Below are 22,134 nucleotides of genomic sequence, written 5' to 3' on the forward strand. Positions count from 1 at the left end.
ATCACTATGCCCTTTGGGTTAAAAAACGCACCGTCTGTGTTCCACCATTGGGCGACTTCGCACATTCGTATGTCGTGGTATACATGGACGACATCATGGTTGTATCACAAACACATGAGGAGGCAATCGCGAAGCTGCATACAATGTTGTGAATTTTATTTCATGCTGGTTTCGATCTCAGAATATATATGAGCTAGAGACTTCAACTTTTTTTTAAAATGTCCGTATATATCACGCGCATATCGAGTTGATCACTAAAAAACGATAACTCATTTCGATACTTTTTTATCGATAAAAACCTTATCCAAAATCAGTTATAAAATTATATCTCCTACATCTTTAAAACTAGAGTCGCCAAATTTAAAACATATATTAAGATGCATTTTATACAATTTAGATTTTTATTAAAATTTACCCCCACCTTGATATCTACCCCCTCACCCTTATATAAATATATAAAAGACGTATTTCATGTACTAGAGACTTGTGCTTTGGAATGTACATACATTTGAACGTTCTGAAAGTTTCATTAAGATTGTACATCTAGAAATTAAATTATTTAACAAATAAATTCTCATAATATTGCTCACACTGCAGCGCTGCTTACTGCGCAGTTAGCAGAGCGCGTTGTTACTCTGTTGTTTGTGCAACTTTGAAGTTCAATGCTGCGGTAAATAAAAAGAAAACTTTAAACTTTAAAAATGGAAAACAATACTATACGTACTATAAATTGTCAATTCCAATTTTTGAGTACATTTGTCTCATTGTCTCATTATGCCCTGAACCCATTGAAAATGGTAAATCAGGGTATAATGGTTTTGTTAAAATGTATGTAACAGGCAGAGGGAGGCGTGGCAGACCCCACAAAGTATATATATTCTTGATCAGTGCGACGAGCTGAGTCGATTTAGCCATGTCCGTCTGTCTGTCCGTCCGTCCGTCGTCCGTATGTTTGAACGCGTCGATTTCAGAAGATATAAGAGCTAGAGACTTCAACTTTTTTTTAAATGTCCGTATGTAGCGCGCGCATATCGAGTTTATCACTAAAATCGATAACTCATCCCGTTATTTTGTTATCGATAAAAAAACCTTATCGAAAATCAGTTATAAAATTATATCTTCTACATCTTTAAAGCTAGAGAGTCCAAATAAAATATATATTAAATATATACTAAGACGCATTTTATACAATTTTGGTTTTTGTTAAAATTTACCACCCGCCTCTATATCCGCCCCCTCACCCTCATCTTTGTAAAAGTCGTATATCAAATACTAGAGACTTGTGGTTCGGTATATACATACATTTCAACATTATGATTACGCGTGTGTGTGTGTGTGTGTGTGTGTGTGTGTGTGTGTGTGTGTGTGTGTGTGTGTGTGTGTGTGTGTGTGTGTGTGTGTGTGTGTGTGTGTGTGTGTGTGTGTGTGTGTGTGCGTGTGTGTGCGCGTGTGTGCGCGTGTGTGTGTGTGCGCGTGTGTGTGTGTGCGCGTGTGTGTGCGTGTGCGTGTGCGTGTGTGTGTGTGTGTGTGTGTGTGTGTGTGTGTGTGTGTGTGTGTGTGTGTGTGTGTGTGTGTGTGTGTGTGTGTGTGTCTGTGTGTGTGTGTCTGTGTGTGTGTGTGTGTGTGTCTGTGTGTGTGTGTCTGTGTGTGTGTGTCTGTGTGTGTCTGTGTGTGTGTGTGTGTCTGTGTGTGTGTGTGTCTGTGTGTGTCTGTGTGTGTGTGTGTGTGTGTGTGTGTGTGTGTGTGTGTGTGTGTGTGTGTGTGTGTGTGTGTGTGTGTGTGTGTGTGTGTGTGTGTGTGTGTGTGTGTGTGTGTGTGTGTGTGTATGTGTGTGTGTGTGTGTCTCTGTGTGTGTGTCTCTGTGTGTGTGTGTGTGTGTGTGTGTGTGTGTGTGTGTGTGTGTGTGTGTGTGTGTGTGTGTGTGTGTGTGTGTGTGTGTGTGTGTGCAGTGCAGTGCAGTGCACTTTCGACTAGAGCTTTCTTACTTGTTTTCCAATGTTTTCTTGTCGTGTATTTTAGCTAAAAAATAAAAATATTGTTTGTGTTTCGTAGAGTATAACTTACAAATAGAGGCAATTAGTGATAAAGTTTAAGTGCAAACGTATTGTCTGTACCCTCTATTATTAGAGAATAATTTTTTAGTAAAATATAAATTTCAGCGTTAAAAATTTCTAGACGTATGATAAAACAAAAATTACCAAATAGAGTTAAAACAATGTGTTTATCGTTGAGAAAATGAATAACAATATGGACGAAAGTATGGAAAACATTATGTCTGCTCAAGTTGTCAAATTTTTTAATTTTATTAAAAATATTTGCCAAAAACAAGCCGGAATCTATAAAAAATCAAAACAACTTATTCACGGGTAGAATCTTGAGAAACTCAAAAGAGTCGAGCTCTTCGTGAAATAAAGTTCTTCATAAGGAAGTTTATTATGCAAAACCTGTCACTTAGGTGAAGATAAAACTTGCTTTTTATCTTGTACGACAAGAACACTCTATTTGCTATTTCCTCTGAGCTTTATATAAAAAGTGACAAATTTTGAGCGTTGTGTGCGCATTTATTAAAATATAAATGATTAACTATGCTTCGTATTCTGTGTCCCAGCTGTGCACATAGTTTTGATCCATGAATACTAGCTAATGGATTATTTGTATAAATTTTGTTGCGAGCTTTTGTTGCGTTTTCGTCAAGAATAAGAAACGCAACAAAAGCTCGCAACAAAATTTATACAAATTAAATTGTTCGAAAGAGCAGTAAATTTAACAACATCACGAATGTTTTTCAGAGGATACTGATGCACTTAAAACTCTCTCTCTCTCTTCAAAACAATTAAATTTTCAACTGATTGGAATATTTGCTCTGATTGAGCGTCCATTATTTACGTCTCAGTAACGATAGGATGATATAAGCGAAACCGGAAATTGAAAAGGAAAACGAAGATAGACATGATTTATACAATTTGAATATCGAATTAGATGTAAAATATTAAGACTACTGATCTTAATTTTCTAAATTTGTTATAGGTAAAATGAAAAAAAAAAAAAAAAAAAACAAATTTTTCCTCATTTAAAAAAAAAAATAGTTTTACAGGGTATAAATATATATATAAATTGGATTGTCATACACTTTCACATTTTTGTACAATATTATGACTATATTTAACAATTTTTATCTAAAAATATGTGGTTTAAACTTTATGTTAAATAGTAGTACAAATTATGTCTAAAGCGTTCATGATTGAATTCACAAGTGTGCGTGTGTGTGTGTTTGTATTTTTTTTGTGTGTGCGTGTGTGCGAATTATTATTTAAATATCATTTGCTTGAAGGCTTCAGGGGATCTCGAGCTTTTGGTTAATTTAAAAATGGTAGGACTGTTAAAAATACTTGCATAAATGCTCTGATAAAGTTTTAAAGCTCTCGGACCCTTTAAACAGTACTTTTACTAAACATATCGAATCATATATTATTTAGCACTAAAAATTCAGCTGCTGCACATTGTCTCTTGGAGTGCTGATATAAGCGAATTTGTAACTGTTTCAACATTTTTTTCGTGACATGTGAGATACTGTACTATTTAAATGCAGTTTAATATGTGCAAAAATGTTGGAGCCGTACTTTGTAGCCTCGTAAAAGTGATAAGAGCCTTGAGGCACTTTTCGGGCTCCACGGCAAAATGTGTTATCAGTAGCTATTTCACAACTGCTTGCACTTATTGTGTGACTTGTGTGTGATTTTTATTTATTGTTGGATCTTGTTAATAGAAATTAAATAATGGTTTTGAGAGTTCGCTATAAATGGTTTGACGGATGTGGATATGTCGGATGTGGATATGTCGAGTCTATCAAGTGACAACGAGGATGGAGAAGATGAAGACCTAGCAGAGGCACTAAACACTCTAGGCTATTCTTAATGTGCAGTAATTTTGAAAACTTTGAAAATAATGTGCAGAACTATGAGTTTTCCCGAAAAATTCCTAAAAAGCGATATCCATTGACAGCTGTTGTTAGCAACACGTGTATTTTTACCATCTTCTGCTGGCTTTAGTAAGCAAGTCATTACTTTGAATTAGTTATATCTATTCAATAATCAATGCAACTGCACAAAAACAATGTAGCTTTTCAAGGCGACCCTTCGTTGCCATCGAAATTAACTGATTTAAAAACTCCGTATAAAAAAAAAAAAAAAAAAAAAAAAAAAAAAAAAAAAAAACTTTTTTTCGACCCCCTTTTTTCCGACACTATCTGAATGTAACTCTCTGAAAGCCACAAGAAATAAAAAATCGAAATCACTCCAAGACTCCGTCGATGGTGACCATACGTGCAGTCTTTTGATTTCGGTATTCAATATAGACCGAATGTCAAAATGGCTCGTGTTGATTTCCTTTCCCGTAATCCAGGGGCAAATGAAATAATGGCTTAATCTTGTACAAGCTTGGAAAATAAACATGTTTTGATAGCTAAAATAAGTGACAAACGGCTTATAGCAGAAACACAGGAGGACTCAAAAACGGCCTTAATTATTCAAAAAATTTCAAATAATGAATGAAAGTGCATCAAAAACTTCTTTTAAGTGGTTCGTAGTGAATCATGTTCACGAAGCGATTGTACATCTTAGTTGGGAAAAAACTCTAGACAAAATGTACGAGTTTTACAGGTTCGAGCATATGGCTAAATATGCACAAAAGTTTGCAGATAATTGCATTACTTGTAAATTGGCCAAACCTCCACCAGGAAAGTTGCCAATTGAACTTCACCCCATATCGAAAATAGATGTCACATGGCACACAGTCCATATCACGGGTAAATTAAGCGGTGAAAAAGATCAAAAGGAATAAATTATAGTACAAATAGATGCGTTCACAACGTAAATATTAGCCGTGAAAGTTGTATAGATGCCGTAAAATCGGCAATATCAATATTTGGCGTACCAACACGTATCATTGCAGACCAGGATAAATCGTTTACTGGGTCAGGCTTTTCTGATTTTTGCTCGATACAAAAAATAAATTTACAGGTAAAAAGCGTTATAAGACTTTTAAAACAAATGCTTACCAGGAAAGGCACCAAACAAAATTGTCTCAAAAGTCTGGTGACAGAGGTCTTTAGTAAACAAGCGAATTTATAGATATCTGAATGAAGCCTTGAGACGTATGCCAGCGGAAGAGATTCCCAGTGATCTGAATGTGTATAGTGGAAATGAAAGTGAAGACGTTGAAATTGATGTCATGTAAAGTTGGTAGATTCCAACTGGGACGTTGAAAGAGACGTCATAAGATAGTTGGTGGATTGAAAAATCACAATATCTTCAGGTCCGATTTGTCACGCCCCCTGTGCACTATGGGTAAAAAGTCGATTTTTTTGGCATTAATTGTAAATGAAGAGCTAGGAACTTGAAATTTTAGGAATATATTATTAATATTAAAAAGGAAATTCGGATTTTTTTTTTTTTACAATTGGGCGTGGCATTCAAATTTTCCGCCCCTTTTACATATTATATGAAATTAAAAATCATTACCTGTGGGCTCAAATTATTTTTAATAACTTTTTTGTACACTTTTAGCAACTTTAAATTATATTTTTATTATATTTCATTCAACTGCAAGCAAATATTAATATTTGAAGACTCTTAGGGATATATAAAATATATGCGATATAATTTTAAACTGAATGGTCTTCATTTTCTTCATCTAATTCAAAATTTAACTCTAAACTTTTATCATCTATGTTTTGATCTTCATTTTCCTCATCCTCATCCTCATTTTCGTCTTCATTTTCTTCTTCAACTAAGGTTGGCTCCATTAAGCCTTCAAATGTTGCTGGTAATTAAAAATTGGGATCTTCCAAAAGTTCAATAACTTCTTTTGGGAATTTTTTTTCTTGTTTTTCTTTTCGCGTTCTTTTAAACTGAGTGAAGAGAGAAGTGGATCAGATGAGTCTAAAGCCCTATTAAATATATCAGTTAAATTCTCTAATCGGCTACATTTCCTGGCGTGAGATTTCCTATCATTTCTATACAGCTTGTTCCGGGCTTCAGACGCGTTCTCTCCTAATATGCCAACAGGAATTATGCAACTGCCCATAATTTGATATCCATGCACCAAAATTTTGTGAACAGTTGGGGACATCGGATACCAAGAATAAGTTGACATATACAAACTAAATGTTTCAGAGGAAAACTTTTTAAATTTTGTTGAGTCAACTTTATATTCGCATGATATGCTTATAAGTATTATATAAAATTTTTTTTTAAATATCAGCGTTGAAATTTAAAATCGATGAAAATAGATCAACATTTCCGAAAGCTCGTCTTGCTGTATTCCCATCATTGCTATTTCCACTTCCATTAGGCCTGGGTTTATCCACATGAAGACCCATTTCATCCCACAGCCTGCGCTGAATTTCTTGTTTACGCAATGATACCTTTTGTTTGTCGACATCCTTAACACGCCATTTTTTAATTTCGATTCTGTACGATATTTTCAATACAAACTCAAGGAATCGAATCCAAGCATGCAGAGGGCTAACTCCATATTGCAAATTCGTAGAAGAAGTTCTAAAAATTTCCGAGTTGAAATCACTGGTGTTAAGAAGTTGAATGGGTTTGGCTCCACATAAGGGACATGATTGGCAGGAGTTAGTCCCAGTTAAAATATTCAAAACTTTCCCATCGATAAGCGTCATATGGAGTTCATATGCAATATGTATAGTTTTTCTTTGAAAAACATACAAATGATTACAAAGATTTTGTATTTGCTGGTCCAAATCGTTTTTTTCCTTTAATATAAGGTCAGTAGTTTCTTTGATAAATCCAATATTCAGTGGACGGCAGTATCGTACTGATTGTGGCGTAACGTAGCGCCAAATTATTTGATTTTGGTTATCAACTAATTTTAAAGGAACTACTGTTGTTACAAATAGTGATTGATCCAAGGCATTAAGATCCGATTGAAATCTTTGCTTATAGATACTTTGCCCTGTTGAACCATCAAATCCATAACTCAAAATCAATTTATAATGTGTTGTTTCAGAAACATTAAGGACATCTTGCTGCATATCAAGGATGCGATCAACCGTATGATTTAACTGATTTTGTAGACGCACTTCGGCTTTTGTTTCAGAGAAACATATATCTTTTGGCCTACATTTCAATTTTTCTTTTGCCACTTCTGATCATTTTTTCAATAATAAAGTTTTTTACCGCGTCTTCTTGGCGGTTGTTGTTGGTCCATACCTCCACAAGCTCTGCACGACAAAACTCGTTTTTAACTGCAAAAACTAATTTTTTTCCAAAAGGAACAAAAAGGAGCAAACGAGGTTAATAGATTCCGAACCTGGACATAATACACAACAACTGTTATATCAAACCTCTGTGAAGTGGTGTGCTGCACAAAAGTAATACTCCACGGAACACAAGTACATTTGTTAATTTTTAGCTAAAAATACACACAGACAACACACTGGACAACTGGACAATAACACAATTACAATCAAAAAGTAATAGCAATAACTTATTGTACACACCATTAGGTACGTTTTCCATTATACACTTTTTTTTGTTTATGTTTACACAAAAGCTCCACTTTAATTGCAAGTTGAACAAAATTTCCCGCGCTTTTTATATATCAAACGCAACTATGCAACAGCTGACTTTGAGTATGTGTAAAATATTAATGGTAGTCGCTAAATTTTTAAAAAAATACAATTCAATCTAGTTGAAGTATATATATTCAATAAATAAAAGAAAATTTTAAATTGTAAACAAAATTTTTTTTGAATAAATGCCAAAAAAATCGACTTTTTACCCATAGTGCTGTGGGGGGAAATCAATCTTTATAGAATCATAACATTAGCTCACGTGCAAAATGTTAACGTTCTAGCCTAAAAACTCTAGGAGATATTGTTTTATCCGATTTGCCACGCCCCCAAATGGGCGTAGAAATATCTGCTATAGCGCGTGATCTTGGGTGGTCGATGCCGATCTACATTCCAAATTTCAGCTTTCAAGCTCTTGAACTAATATGATATCTGGCATATCGGAAAATGCATTTTCCGATTTTGGGAAAATTTTAACACTTTATAAATCCAAATTGTTCCAAATTTCAAGCTTCAATAGCGCCGAAATAGACTGCGTTCATACGGACAGACGGTGGCACAGCAAGACGGACATTGCACAAAACCATTTCACTTTCGTGAATGAGTATAAAAAAGCGGAAGATCTGATTTTTTCAATTATATTGACACTGAGAAATTATCTGTTATTCCGAAATTATTTGAGAAAATTATAACAACGGCCTTGCAACATTTTTGCATATCGATTACTCAACCATCTCAGCATGGTTTTGTTCAGAATCGATCAACGTTTACTAGAATTTATTTTCCTTGTTAATGACAGTTTTATTAAAAAAAGCAAACTCATCTTATTTATACTGAATCCAGTAAAACATTTGCCTTGTGTCGTGGATTTCATCCTATTTGAACGGCAGAACCCAAAGAGTCTTGCTGAGAAAAGCTATTTTTAAACTTATCTTTTTATACCCTGTGAACCCATTGAAAATGGGAAATCAGAAGGCAGAAGGAGGAGTAGCAGACCCCACAAAGTATATATATTCTTGATCTTCTGTCTGTCTGGCTGTCTGTCTGTCCGTCTGACCGTATGTATGAACGTGTCGATCTCAGAAGATATAAGAGATAGAGACTTCAAATTTTTTAAAAGTGTCCGTATATATATTGAGTTTATCACTTAGAATTCATTCCGATATTTTTTTTTATCGATAAAACACCCTATCGAAAATCAGTTATAAAATTATACATCTTTAAAGCTAGGGTCTCCAAATTTAAAATATATATTATGATGCATTTTATATAATATCGATTTTTGTTGAAATTTACCCCCCACCTGTATATCCACCCTCATATTTATAAAAAGCGTATTGTGCTTCGGTATATACACACATTTAAACACTATGATTTCGTTTTGAAAGTTTCTGTTGGAAGACTTGTTTTAATATTCTAAGAAAGAATAGAGCCTTTTGTTTTACTTTGATTTAAGGATTATCTTTATTTTTATAGATTAGTATGCGCCACCAATACTACGCACTTTAAAATGTTTGGAGGAAGTAAAAGGAGCATAATTCAATGCGACCAGATATTCGTATATGATAAAAAACATTAATACTACCACTGACCAGAAAACACATAACCTATGTAGTACAAAGTTTTTCAACACCGAAAAATCTGTCTAGTTGGTCCTATCAATTTCGTAATTGCTCGGCCCTTCACTTTTAGGTTCGGTCTACGAAAATATACGAAAGCACAATCATTTTGCTTCATGCGCTCGACCGAGATGGTCAAATGTTGAATAAAGGATGCCTCTATCCTCAATTTTTTTCTGGCTCTGTCTCTCTCTTTCTGCTCTCTGCTCTCTCAAATGTGTAAATGTATGTATGCATGTCGCGTTAGACTGCCCTGCTGTATGAAGAGTATTCCGAACTCTTTAAACCGTTCGCCAAGCTCGAACAAAATATTTGCGTTTTCGTTATTATTTGTTTGGATGGATATGAAAGAAAATGTTTTCGCGATGAGCACACACACACACACACACTCTCCGTTGCTACATGTACTATGAACTATATGCCTGTGTGTGAAGCTCTTGCTGCCTGTAGCAATGTTAAAGTCCAGCATTTCCATTTGGTCAATCTTGTGGAGTGTTCTGATACATATGTACGCAACGTTTGGTTGTTTTAGTGAAACTGAGTTTATTATGCTTATTAATAGCTAAGAACATGATAGCGTGGTCACTTAGGTGAGAATTTCCAGATCAACATATAATGATTTATAAAAACTTGTATACATAAAACTTCAAAGTTTTTTTTTTTCTTACAGATCAACTTACGTTTGATTTTGGTTAGCGGTAAAACAAAAGAATTTGTTTTTAATGCAACAGATTCTGCTGGCGACATTGCTCAGACTGTGTTTGATAATTGGCCTGTTGGTGAGTAATTTAAATGGATACCATATTCAAAAGCGACCATTAAATTATATATTTTTAAATTATGAATACTGACTATACAAAAAAAATAACGTTGCATTCAAGCGTTACCGGTATCAGAATACTCATTCACAGCGCAAACGCTGTTAACCCGAGTATGTAGTCTGCAACCTGATAGCTATTACCTTTTCTATCTAGCACGTTTTTAAAGCTAAAAATAGATATAACTTAGAATAATAAAAGCAAACAAAAAAATTTTTTTTAAATACCGTCCGACATCATTTTGGCATACTTAAAAAAATACTTTAAATTTAAAGCTGAAAACACAAATAAACTGCAAAACTAATTTTGTTCAAGCATGAACATGCTGTAGACATAAATATTTAGACAATACACGAATACCTGCGAGCTAAGTACTAAGTGCCCTCAATTGGCAGCGAATCTCAAAGAGGCTGGTAAGAGGCTGCACTGCAGCTTACTTTTTTCGACTTAAATGCATAAGACTCTTTTCAAATGAGCCGTGAAACTGAAACGCTGCTTTATCTTTTCAATATAATCTAAAGCAAAACTTCTTACAGTTGTGCCAATAGAGAGCACCCTAAATCAATCAGGATATCTGCTTATATTAAATGAGCATGCTTTTGCTTTAGGAAACAAACTATTTCCAACCAATAACTTGGTACAGCAAGATATTTTCTTCTTGCCCTAAAAGATCAACACTCAGAAAGTTTTTGAGGAACTTAAACCAAGCCGTTCTACCCTGACCTGCGGAAAATCCGGATATAAGCAAATAGAAATGTTTGGGCTTTCCTGATATCAAAAAGATTATTCAACAAACATCGTGTACGGGATGATACCTTCAAGGAAATAATGAAATTTGGTCCAAACTAAAAGTTCAGGCTGTATTTAACGCAAAAGGAGGAATAAATATATACTATTTTAAAATAAATAAACCCCTTGTTGTAGCATTTGTGTATTTGAGTATTTGTGAGCGAGTGGATGAGAAGAACGTTTGGTTGTCCTTTTGAGACTGAGTTTATTATGTTTCTAAATAGCTAATTACACGATAGCGTTGCACTAATATGAGATCTACCAGATCAACACTCTTCGTTAAGTCTTATATTTACATTAGGCCGATGTTTGAGCGTTAAATAAAACAACTCCACACTTGACGAATTCAAGATCAAAATTGAACTATTTATTGCTTAAAATCCTCGCTCTTATATACCTAACAGAGACTCTTGAAACTGCTTCCAGTCACTGCAAGGGTGCATTTTCCCATACAAACAAGTGCACAGATGTTTCCTTAAGTCTCCCTTTTTATATTAGCCGCTGCATTGGTCGCTGCAACAGAGGGATGACATATGTATTGCTTGGTGTCGGATAAGGCGCATTGTCTATATTGTTATGTATGTGTTATGTTCATGCTTGAGCAGCCGATCAACTTGTACATTTTATATACTTTGCTCTTGGCATAGTCATAGTTAAGCCATCGGCACTTCATTTGATGGACAATAATATAAATTGATTTACTTATTTTCATAACAATTTCGTATATGATGATATTCAGTATCAATATGTTTGCTTCGTACATAATATATAGGGTTGTTCACAATATTTAACGCGCTTACGTTATCCTCATACATTTTTACTTTACTTGATATCAGTGGAGGCTCTAACCCAATCCGAAAGTAATCTCCCCTTCGGTCTTCTCGTAGACTAAGGCTACTTTGTGATATCAACGCGTTTACACGATTTTCTCTCGCAGTTTACTTGGAAGTTAGGTTCCACTGCTGGCGTAATGTGGCAGTTGGACATGCCTATCTCATCGAGCAGACCCACCATATGTCACCTTGGTTTCGTGTTCTGCAGCCATAGCCAGGATCATACGTATGGTACTTTAGTTGACTCACGAAATACACGTCTCTGCTTTTGCTTTTGATGACTTTGAGTATCCGACCATTCTATACTTTTTTCTGGAACTTCTTTGAACTCTTTTCCAGAGCAATTGCTGTGCAGCCAACTGGCTTCAGCCCTGTAGACCCTAGAGGTGGAGAATAATCGATGTCACTATCAAAACTATCGAATTTAGGGTACCATCGAGCTATCATTATATCGATGGTAAAAAAACGCGATTGTTATCAGTAGTGTCGTCGATATTTTTGGGTTTCTTCAATTTGAGCGTAAAAACTTAATTATTATAAAAGTATTACTATATTATATGCTTATACAAAATTGACCGCTTCTTTCAAGAAGGTATTGGTTAAGTATTAGAATGTATTTTAGCATTACAGCATTGCCCCGTCGGCTTATGATTGCAGCAGGATACTGCAACAATTACGCCGACACAGGCGAAAAGAAATATGATTTCCGAGGTTTGGAAATATTTCAACAGGTCTTAGGTCTTATGGAAAAGAATATAAAACAAGCAACAGGTAAATCAAAATGATTTGCCTTCTTTGTAATTACATCTGCTTTCCCGCTACATCATTAGAATCAGAAAGAGCATTCAATAAGCGGACTAAAAAAAAAAAAATAAAAATATTAACATTCTTTTATTTGTAAACCATAACTATTGAATCAAATATACCTTATATTTCTTTCATTCATATAATTTTGATTCATAAAGCAAACATGAATGTAACGGATATTAGCACAGCCGTTCGACCCACACAAGTCACTATGTATCAACTCACATATTTGTTTTGATCTATTCTTTGAGTCTGCAAATCTAGCGTTACATTTCCTTTTTAAGCAACTTATACAATCAAAATTACAGAGTTTAGTGCCAATCCACGCATCATATCTTTGCTTTTAAGATGGCTCTGTACATTTAAATGCAGGCCATCCGATTGTAACTGCCTTGCCACCTAATATGAAATTACATTGCAGCCCTGATACAGAAAACACGTATTTCAAAGTAATTTCAAAGCCTTGCAGACTATCGATAACTACTGTGCCTCTGCCACAGACCGTCGTAAAATTAGTTCCGGCCAATTCGAAACTTTCGTTGTGTTTCTCAAAGTTATCGAATAAATCGCGACGTGTGCACATACGTGATGTTGCTACACTATCGATAACCCAAGCAATCTAACTCATACAATGTATTTCCATGATGCCAGAAAACGATCGTTGATTTGAATGCGTATATTTATTTTTTTATTTTTTCCCTTTTTTTCACTTTCGCTTTTTTCGTTAATTTTCCCGCGCCGTTCTTTGCCGTACTTTTCGTTCACCTCTTTCGTCGTACATTTCGGTACTTAATGGCCTTGCTGACCACAATAATAGCATGTGAAATAGCAGCGTCTGCCTGTCGTCTCATTTCTTCCTCGTCATTTTGTCTTGCCGAAAATGATTGAGTAGCCTCTTTTTGATCGCAGATGTTTCGCCTCTCATTCTCCTCTGTCAACTTACATTTTATGCTGTTGAAATCTGGAAATTCATCACGAGTCTCTAATGCAAGAACAAAGTTCTCGAACGATGATGGTAGACTTGCCAGTAGCATGATGACGAATAACTCTTCTTGTAACGTAATGCCAATTTTTGATAGATTTTCAACAATATTTGAAAACTTCAGTTTTTTAGTTCATTCGATATATCTTTTGCGTAAATGCATCTCTTCACGTCGTTTATTGCGACGCACTCATCGAAAAAATTAGCACTGCTTTTGTTTTGTCGTTTTTCCGTTTCCATGTCTTGAACGCTTCATTCGCTTCATCTTCGGTTCCGGTTTTGATGAACCAAAACACTTTCTACCATGACACTCTAACAGTCAGTTAGTGTCATCCAGCTTTTCTATATCGTACATAGAACTCATTTTCAGTTTTACTTTTCTGTATGCAATGTCCTTTATGCACAGGAACTTCTCGAGCTCACTTTTCTTTCACGACTTTACACTATTTTGGAGTGGTGATCCTGGCTACATGTTTTCCATCGTCCCTTGATATGGTAGGATTGCCCGGAGTGCTCGTAAGTCCAGCAGTTTGCGCAGTACTTATTTATAAGTACCGTACGCATTCGGCTTTCCTCTGAAAGACACAAAAAGCGCCGGCAGTTCCGAATACCGTGGATTCCTTCGCAGACGCGTCACAGGAATGAAGTTGATCCAGGCGGCTTGATAACTCCTAACAACGTCATCTTTTTCTGAAAGATTATTTGATTAAGAGCCTGACTTGCTTGGAACACGACATGAAAGGTAGTTCGACAGCACAAGGAGAACGAGGGTCGGGTTTGACTGATATTATAAGAATATTATTCAGGCTCTTATCATTCAGTGATGGACGGAGAGCATTGAAACCGACCCTCACTTTCTGTCAAAGTGGGTCTATCAGTGCCCAACCGAAAACAGTCTTCAGACCTATAAGAGGTCGACAATTATTAGGATGATAACCTCCCTGAATAATAGTCGGAAGCATATCCGCGCCTATCAGGACATCAATTTCCGCACTCTTGTAAAACAAGAATTGGAGACGAAAGGATGTCACCAGCCAGATTTGGAACGCTGAGCGCAGAAGCTTCGATTCGCCTAATGTGTCCATTTGCGTTTTGAACGAGTTCATTCGTTTGGGAAGAGCAGGGTTCGCAGATCTCGGAAGTCACTTAGGTACTTTTGGAACAGAAAGATCACCTTCCATAGCCTCAAGAGCACGACGCCCTCGCTAAAGAAGTGACTAACGTCCAGCCAGGCTGGAATTTCTCCTTTTCGTGTCAATGAATGCTCCGAAAAGAGATCTAGCTTGTTCCGGCGAATTTGAAGTGTGTATCTGAACTCGCTCTATTGTCGTGAAACATCTGTGCATAGTACTATGCAACTCTCTGAGAGCCGAGCCTGACTCCTTGGTGGTTTTAGAAAGGTTGAGATGAATTTTAAGCTGGCTGTTGACTAACAGTCCTTATCCTCGAACCGATCAAATAAGGAGACCCAAGCCGATGCAAAACCGTCGATTGTGAGAGGATACTCTGCGACTTGTGCGCTTGCATCGGCTGATGGGCGGTGTACTTGATGCTGAAACGGCATCGATCAACCTAGTTAACTGAGCTGTACACCGCTGTAAAAGCTGTACACCACTGCGCTCGTCTCAAACGATCAGACATGGAAATTAGCTGACGAAACTTTCTAATACGAGGTCAGAAAGTCACTCAAAGAACAGAGTAATGCAGAAGAAGGAAGTTGAAAGTTGAAAGCTTTTATGGTCTTGTTAAGCAAATAAGGCGAAAACAAAGAAGAAAAGGTCACAATTTAATTTATTTTATAAGGATAAATTTAATAAATAAATTCTTAGCTTGAAGTTCGACTTTGGAAATAATTAATTTAAGTAGGATAAATTGGATAGGATAAACGTGTTGTGGTTGCCACTAGTGATTAGAAACAAAACAAATAATTGAACAGTTTTATTATTTTCAAAGTGCTGTGTAGAAATACATATATGTATTTATAAAAATCTATTCGTTAATTGTTGAATTTGAACCACCGATAGGGTCGATAGTGTCATCGACAATATCGATAACCCCATCGATAGTGTAGCACGACTAATTTTTTTGAATCGAATATAAGAAATATAAGGTCTACTTGATCCAATAGTTAAAGTTTACAAATAAAAGATTGATAATATTTTTTTCTTTGACTCGTGTTCGCCTCTGAAATAATTTAGCCCGCTCACTGAATGCTCTTTCTGATTCTAATGATGTAGCGGGAGTGCAGATGTAATTGCAAAGAAGGCTTCCAATAGAGGGCAAATCATTTTGATTTACCTGCTGCTTGTTTTATATTCTTTTACACATGTAAGGCACTTTGCAAATCTGTTGTCCCCAAACCTCTTGAAATATTTCTTTTCGCCTCTGTCGGCGTAATTGTTGCAGTATCCGCACTATTACAGTCAGAAGCCGGCGGGGCAATTCTGTAATGCTAAAATACATTCTAATTAGAGGTGTCAAACTATCGATGGTGGGCCCCATCGATTAAGGGCGATAGTAATTTCCAAACCATCGATAGAGTTCTATACTACTATCGACAGTGGTCGATAGTCGCAATAAAAAACAGTGATTTTTGACCTTAAAAATTTGAGCTTATATGAACACTTTAATTTTGTGAAATTACATTTTAAGATAAAAGCTGAATTACCTTTAAAGCTAAAACCTAAAAACTATTAAGTTCTGTTTTTTATTGTAGTGATAGATTTTTGTTCAAAAACAGGAAAACGTTCACATTTTCTTCTTTAAGCCGTGTCCGCCTATCAGACACAATTTGTCCCGCCTTGCTGAAAGCTCTCTCCGACTCCACAGACGTTGAGGGGATGCATAAATATTTGAACATCAGTATAATAATGGAAAATCTTTATAATATATAATAATGGAAAATTATTATAATTATAATAATGGAAAATCTGCCTGATTGACCTGCAATTAAATGTATTATCAAAACTTAGTTTTATGTATCGAAGATTTATTAATTTTACCTTGATCCATACTAGAGGGTCCATTTCTTGTGGGGCAATCCATTTCTATATTTTTACTTAACAATTTTACACTTTACAGTTTTAAATATTTGTGCACCACAAATTTATAAAAGCGAGAATAGGTGTATCGAGATAAATTATCGGATAAGTCGATAAAACTAGAGTTGCATTGAGCAAACGAACAGACAAGTTTGAATTTACCGGAGATGGCTTATTAAATTAATATACAAATTATTTTGATGAGTCTGTCCAACGATGAGTTTCTGAGATGATAGTCAGTCCCACGATGCTTGATGCTGCTAGGTGACTGATATGAGGCGTTATCGGTACTTATAACTCGATAAAAGATTTAGGTGTTTTAGCTCAGCTGGTACAATGTCTCCGACACAATTGAAACACAAATTATTTACTTGAATTAATATTTATTGAAAGCTGGCGTCAGCTTTGGACTCTCAAACAGAACTGATTTTCCGCTCCAATGCGAATCGGAATGAGGCTATTCTAAGCATACAATCGTCAAGCTTAAGCTACGCACTGTAGCTGACACAGCATAAACTACAACGTCATAGTCGGCAAGCCGACTTCAGCATAAGCGATAACGCTGCTCTTACGACATGCGCAAGGGATCAGGTTACCGTCGCTGGCCGTTGCGATCAGGGCACTGAACTCAGGCATTCGCCGCGTCAGCACCATGCGCGAAACTGTTTAGCCAATGATATATAAAGTCTTAAGTTGCTACGTGCGAGGGGCACTCGTTAACTTACATATAAAATATAGCTCGCAAACAGTTGTTGATACATTTTCGTTGTCTGCAAATAAGTGTCTTTCACTCACACAATAAAAAAGACTCAGACAGAAATTGTTTTTGTCGCGTTCTGAGCGAGACAGTTATTTCAATTTTCGTCTATTTCAGCATTGTCTTTGCGTATGTATGGGTAATCACACGCAATTTTTGCTTTATATATGTATGTATTTGCATGCGCACGAAGATAATTTCTGTTGAGTTTTTTATTCAAACTGTCTTTTGCTGAAAGTCTTTGTGTAAGCGAAAATCGTATTACTCTTTACGCGACACTCATTTGAGATCGTTAAACCAATGAGTCAATGCGAAGTGCTTCACCAAAACAAAGTGTTGGAGTGGTGGCGTCGCCGATAAGTAAAAAGACCGGGTTGTAATTTCCTCGTCTTTATTTCTTAGATTAAAGCTGTGTTGCTCGTATAGCATTAGTAAAGATATATATATCGGCAATACCAGGAGAGCCAAGTGACCGTCGAGTCGGGACGAGGTACTCCGCGGGGCGCCAAGTACAGCGAACCAGTAGGAGAACTGGGTTATGTTATTAACAGAGTGCTGTCTTCAGAGTGCCCCAACTTCGATAGTTTCGATAGTGACATCGATTGCTCTCCACCTCTAAAAGTTATTTGTGTTTAAAATTAGAGTGCGATCGAAACTCGCTGCGCGAAAACAATGGCTGAAGAAAATAGTGTTCCGACATCAGAATTGGAACAGTAGATGCGTCATGAAAGGCTATAATGAAAATGCAAAGTAAACAAACAACGACAACAGACACAGTGCAAAGTATATCTGTGCAACTACCTAAATAAAACCCAGACAAGTCAGTCGCCAACGCTTCATCGTGGTGTAATACCGCTTAAATTATTTTAAATGAAAATGAATTAAAGGAAAGTGCGTTGGTCGTGACCTTAAGTTCAGCATTAGAGAGAAGTGCTGAAATTACCTGGACCAAGATTAAAGCATGGTTCATACAGCGCTTTGACACTGTAGAAACGCCAGCCGCGATGTTTTTAAATGCGCTATCAAATCGACCGACTGACGGCGAATGTCTTGCAGTCCATGCAAGCAGTATGGTTACTGAACTGACGATAAATGGGGACAAATAGATACTGAGGAATTTGCTGTGTCTGTCACTTTTGCGTTGCTAGCAAGTTTTGATATTCGATTGCAGCGTTTAAGTCACACGTCGTATATTTAAACAAGAGGCGATCTGCAGTCCGAATTAAAAGCATTTACTTTAAATAAACGGAAAGGTGGCTTAATGGAGCATCAATCCGAAACTTTTTCCAAAAGGCAAAAACAGTCATGCGTACACAGAATCAAATGTACATATATACATACATATGTATGTATGTGAGCACTTCACAAGATTAACCAAATGCAAATGCTGGGCCTTAAAATTGCTACAGGCATAAAAATACTCATAATACATGTGGCAAGGGAGAGTGTGTGTGTGCATTAACGTGCACTAACGCTTTCATACCCTTCTCGCAAATAATAACGAAAGCGCAAATATTTTGTACGAGCTTGGCAAACTGTTTGATGAGACCGGTATACTCTTCATACAGAAGGGAAGGTTCTTGCTGTGAAGAAATTTCAATTTTTATAAGCTGCTGCTTGCGAGAGAGCTGTTGAGAGAGCAAAGAGCACCGAGAGAGAGAGAGCAAGGGAAACATTGAGCACAGAGGGATCTTTTGTTCAACCATCGACCATCTATATTTTCGTAGCCTGAACCTAAAAGTGAGGAGCCGAGCAAATACGAAGTTGTGTGGGTCGTAATGTCAAAAAAAAAGTGTGCAAAACACTTTACACTACGTGTCCGGTCTATGTGTTCTCTGGTTAGTGCTTAAACTATGGCAAATATCAAATGGACCACTATCGATATTTTCCAGATCTAACAAGAAATGCTAATCGTATTAAAAGTGTACCCGGTGAAACGGGGTCGTCCAATCCTACCAATACGAAATCAGCTTCAGCACCTACCACAAACCAAACTCAGCAGCTACTCACTCGCACAACTCAAGGAACAAGCACCACAAGAGGGTTACGGAAACTCCACCTATGTATCATAGCTAATGCTCGTGAGGGAAGCTACTTCTGCCGTCAAAATTAGACCAAACATGAAAAAAAAATATATATTATTTTTATAATAGAAATTGTCGCTCACTTACAAGTGTTTGATTCATCGATTATATCGATGATCATATATTGGTTCCAGAATTAAAAACATTGACGTCGACCGCTTTGCAACTATACATATGTACAGTTTGGCAAGAAAGTGTTTACACACAGGGAAAAAATTTTAATTTTTTGCTTTGAGGCGAAATAAAAACAGTAAGAATATTAATTTTCAAAAAAAATTTTTATGGAAATAGGTAACTTGAACTATAAACTATATTAGCAAGTTAAAAAAATTAACACTATGTTTCCATTAAGAAAAGAAAATAACAAGGAACAAAAGAAGTAATAAAAATCAGCTGACAAGAATGTGTTTACACAACTAAAACAATCACATCATTATAGTGTTTTAACTACTTTTTACTTAAAAATAATACTTCTTTTGACCACCGTTGGCATCTATGACTGCTCCCAAGCGTCTACAACACATTTTTACAGTTATAAAATAGCCAGTATCACAAAATATTTGTCTTACATTTGGGATCATTGTCTTGATAAAGCCTAAGAGTTGGTTTGCAATTGACAAAGAACCCAAATTCGTTGCCACTGGTTACTAAATGTGTGCGCAAAATGTCCAAATAATATCCAGCATCTTATGGTGTTCTCAATAAAACATAAATATTCAACTCCTATGCTTGGGATGCACCCCCAGATTATTACCGAAAGCTTTCTAAACATTTCAGTCGTTATTATATTTTTCTTCTCGACGGCTTTTAGGAGCTTGCGCCACACTCTAATTGGAGCATTGATATAATATAGCATCATTTTGGTTTCATCGAAAAATATTACATCATCCCGATATGAATCCATTTCCGTGCATTCGAGCAAACGTTAGACGCTTTTGAGCGTGATCTGTCGACATCAGTGTTTTTATACCCTGAACCCATTGAAAATGGGAAATCAGGGTATAATGGTTTTGTTGAAATGTATGTAACAGGCCGAAGGAGGCGTGGCAGACCCCACAAAGTATATATATTCTTGATCAGGGCGACAAGCTGAGTCGATTTGGCCCTGTCCGTCTGTCTGTCCGTCCGTCCGTCCGTCCGTCCGTCCGTCCGTCCGTCTGTCCGTATGTATGAACGCGTCGATCTCAGAAGATATAAGAGCTAGAGACTTCAACTTTTTTTAAAATGTCCATATATATCGCGCGCATATCGAGTTTATCACTAAAAAACGATAACTCATTCCGATATTTTTTTATCGATAAAAAACCTTATCGAAAGTCAGTTAAAAAATTATATCTCCTACATCATTATAGCTAGAGTGTCCAAATTTTAAATATATATTAAGACGTATTTTATACAATTTCGGTTTTTGTTAAAATTTACCCCCCACCTCTAAATCCACCCCCTCATCCTCATCTTTGTAAAAGTCGTATATCAAATACTAGAAACCTGTGCTTCGGTATACACATACATTTAAACATCATGATTACTTTGTGAAAGTTTCATTACGATCGTACGTCTAGAAATGAGATTATTCAACAAATAAGTTTTCCAAATATTGCCAACACTGCAGCGCAACCCAAGCGCAATCGCCTGTATATGTGAGTGTGTGTGTGTGTGTGTATGCGTGTGTTTGTTTGTATGTGTATGTGTGTGCGCGTGTTTGTTTGTATGCGTGTGTGTGTGCGTGTATTTTAATGGATGCGTGTGTGTGTGCATGTGTGTGTGCTAATTATTATTGAAATATCAGTTGCTTGCAGGGTTCAGGGGATCTCGTAGTCGAGCAGTCTCGACTAGAGCTTTCTTACTTGTTTTTTTCTGGGCTGCTCGAGACGAGACATCTTCTTCAATTCACTGGCAAGCTTCCTGGTGAAAATAGTTGGTTTCTCATCCATTTTTCTGAGCGTTATTCGCTCTGCCCTGGGTGATAATAGACGAGGCCTTCCTGTTGCGGGCTTTAACTCGAGCCATAAGGAAAATATTGTGAGGTGCTGGCTACTTTATAACTGTAAAAATGTGTTGGATACGCAAGCTCATAGCTCGGACTTAAGCCCCATTGAGAATTTGTGGGCTTATCTGAAGAAGAGGACCGCCAAGAGGCATCCAAAAATAAAACTGAGCTGAAAACTATTGTTTTGGAAGAATGGTAAAATATTCCAGTGGAATATGTCAGAAACCTTGTCCAATCGATGAATAGACGCTTGGGAGCAGTCATAGATGCCAACGGTGGTCAAAAGAAGTACTATTTTTAAGTAAAAAGTATTTAAAACACTATAATGAAATGATTGTGATTCTTGTCAGCTGATTTTTATATAATGGTATAATGGTTTTGTTAAAAGTATGTAACAGGCAGAAGGAGGCGTGGCAGACCCCACAGAGTATATATATTCTTGATCAGGGCGACGAGCTGAGTCGATTTGGCCCTGTCCGTCTGTCTGTCCGTCCGTATGTATGAACGCGTAGATCTCAGAAGATATAAGAGCTAGAGACATGAAATTTTTTCCTAGGTCCGTGTGTACTCCCGATATTTTACTATCGATTAAAAACCTTATCGGAAGCTAGGTGTTTAATTATAGCGCCTACACCTTTAGAGCTAGAGCTTCCAAATTTCATATGTAGATTCATGTCTATTTTATAAAATTTCGGTTTTTGTTAAAATTTTTATTTATGCACATATGTATGTAAATATTTTCGAATGAATGAAAATATGACTTCTAATTAACTCAAACACTTACCACAGAACACATAGATGAGATATGTAGAAACAA

General features: G+C 36.4%; 1 protein-coding gene across 1 annotated transcript in view; it reads right to left on the minus strand.

The window, feature by feature from the left end:
• Window positions 1-1,316: 1,316 nt before the first annotated feature.
• Window positions 1,317-22,134, minus strand: part of LOC149090880 (uncharacterized) — a 112,841-nt gene continuing 92,023 nt past the window's right edge. The window contains exon 2 of the mRNA XM_089264660.1: window positions 1,317-1,843. Within this exon, the coding sequence (XP_089120786.1) occupies window positions 1,318-1,843 (526 nt within the window). The 3' untranslated portion in view covers window position 1,317. The remainder of the gene's footprint in view (window positions 1,844-22,134) is intronic.

Source organism: Drosophila navojoa, chromosome X, assembly GCF_054131105.1.
Source record: "Drosophila navojoa isolate 15081-1374.11 chromosome X, UAZ_NAV_1.0, whole genome shotgun sequence".
In the NCBI taxonomy this organism is placed as follows: Eukaryota; Metazoa; Arthropoda; class Insecta; order Diptera; family Drosophilidae; genus Drosophila; species Drosophila navojoa.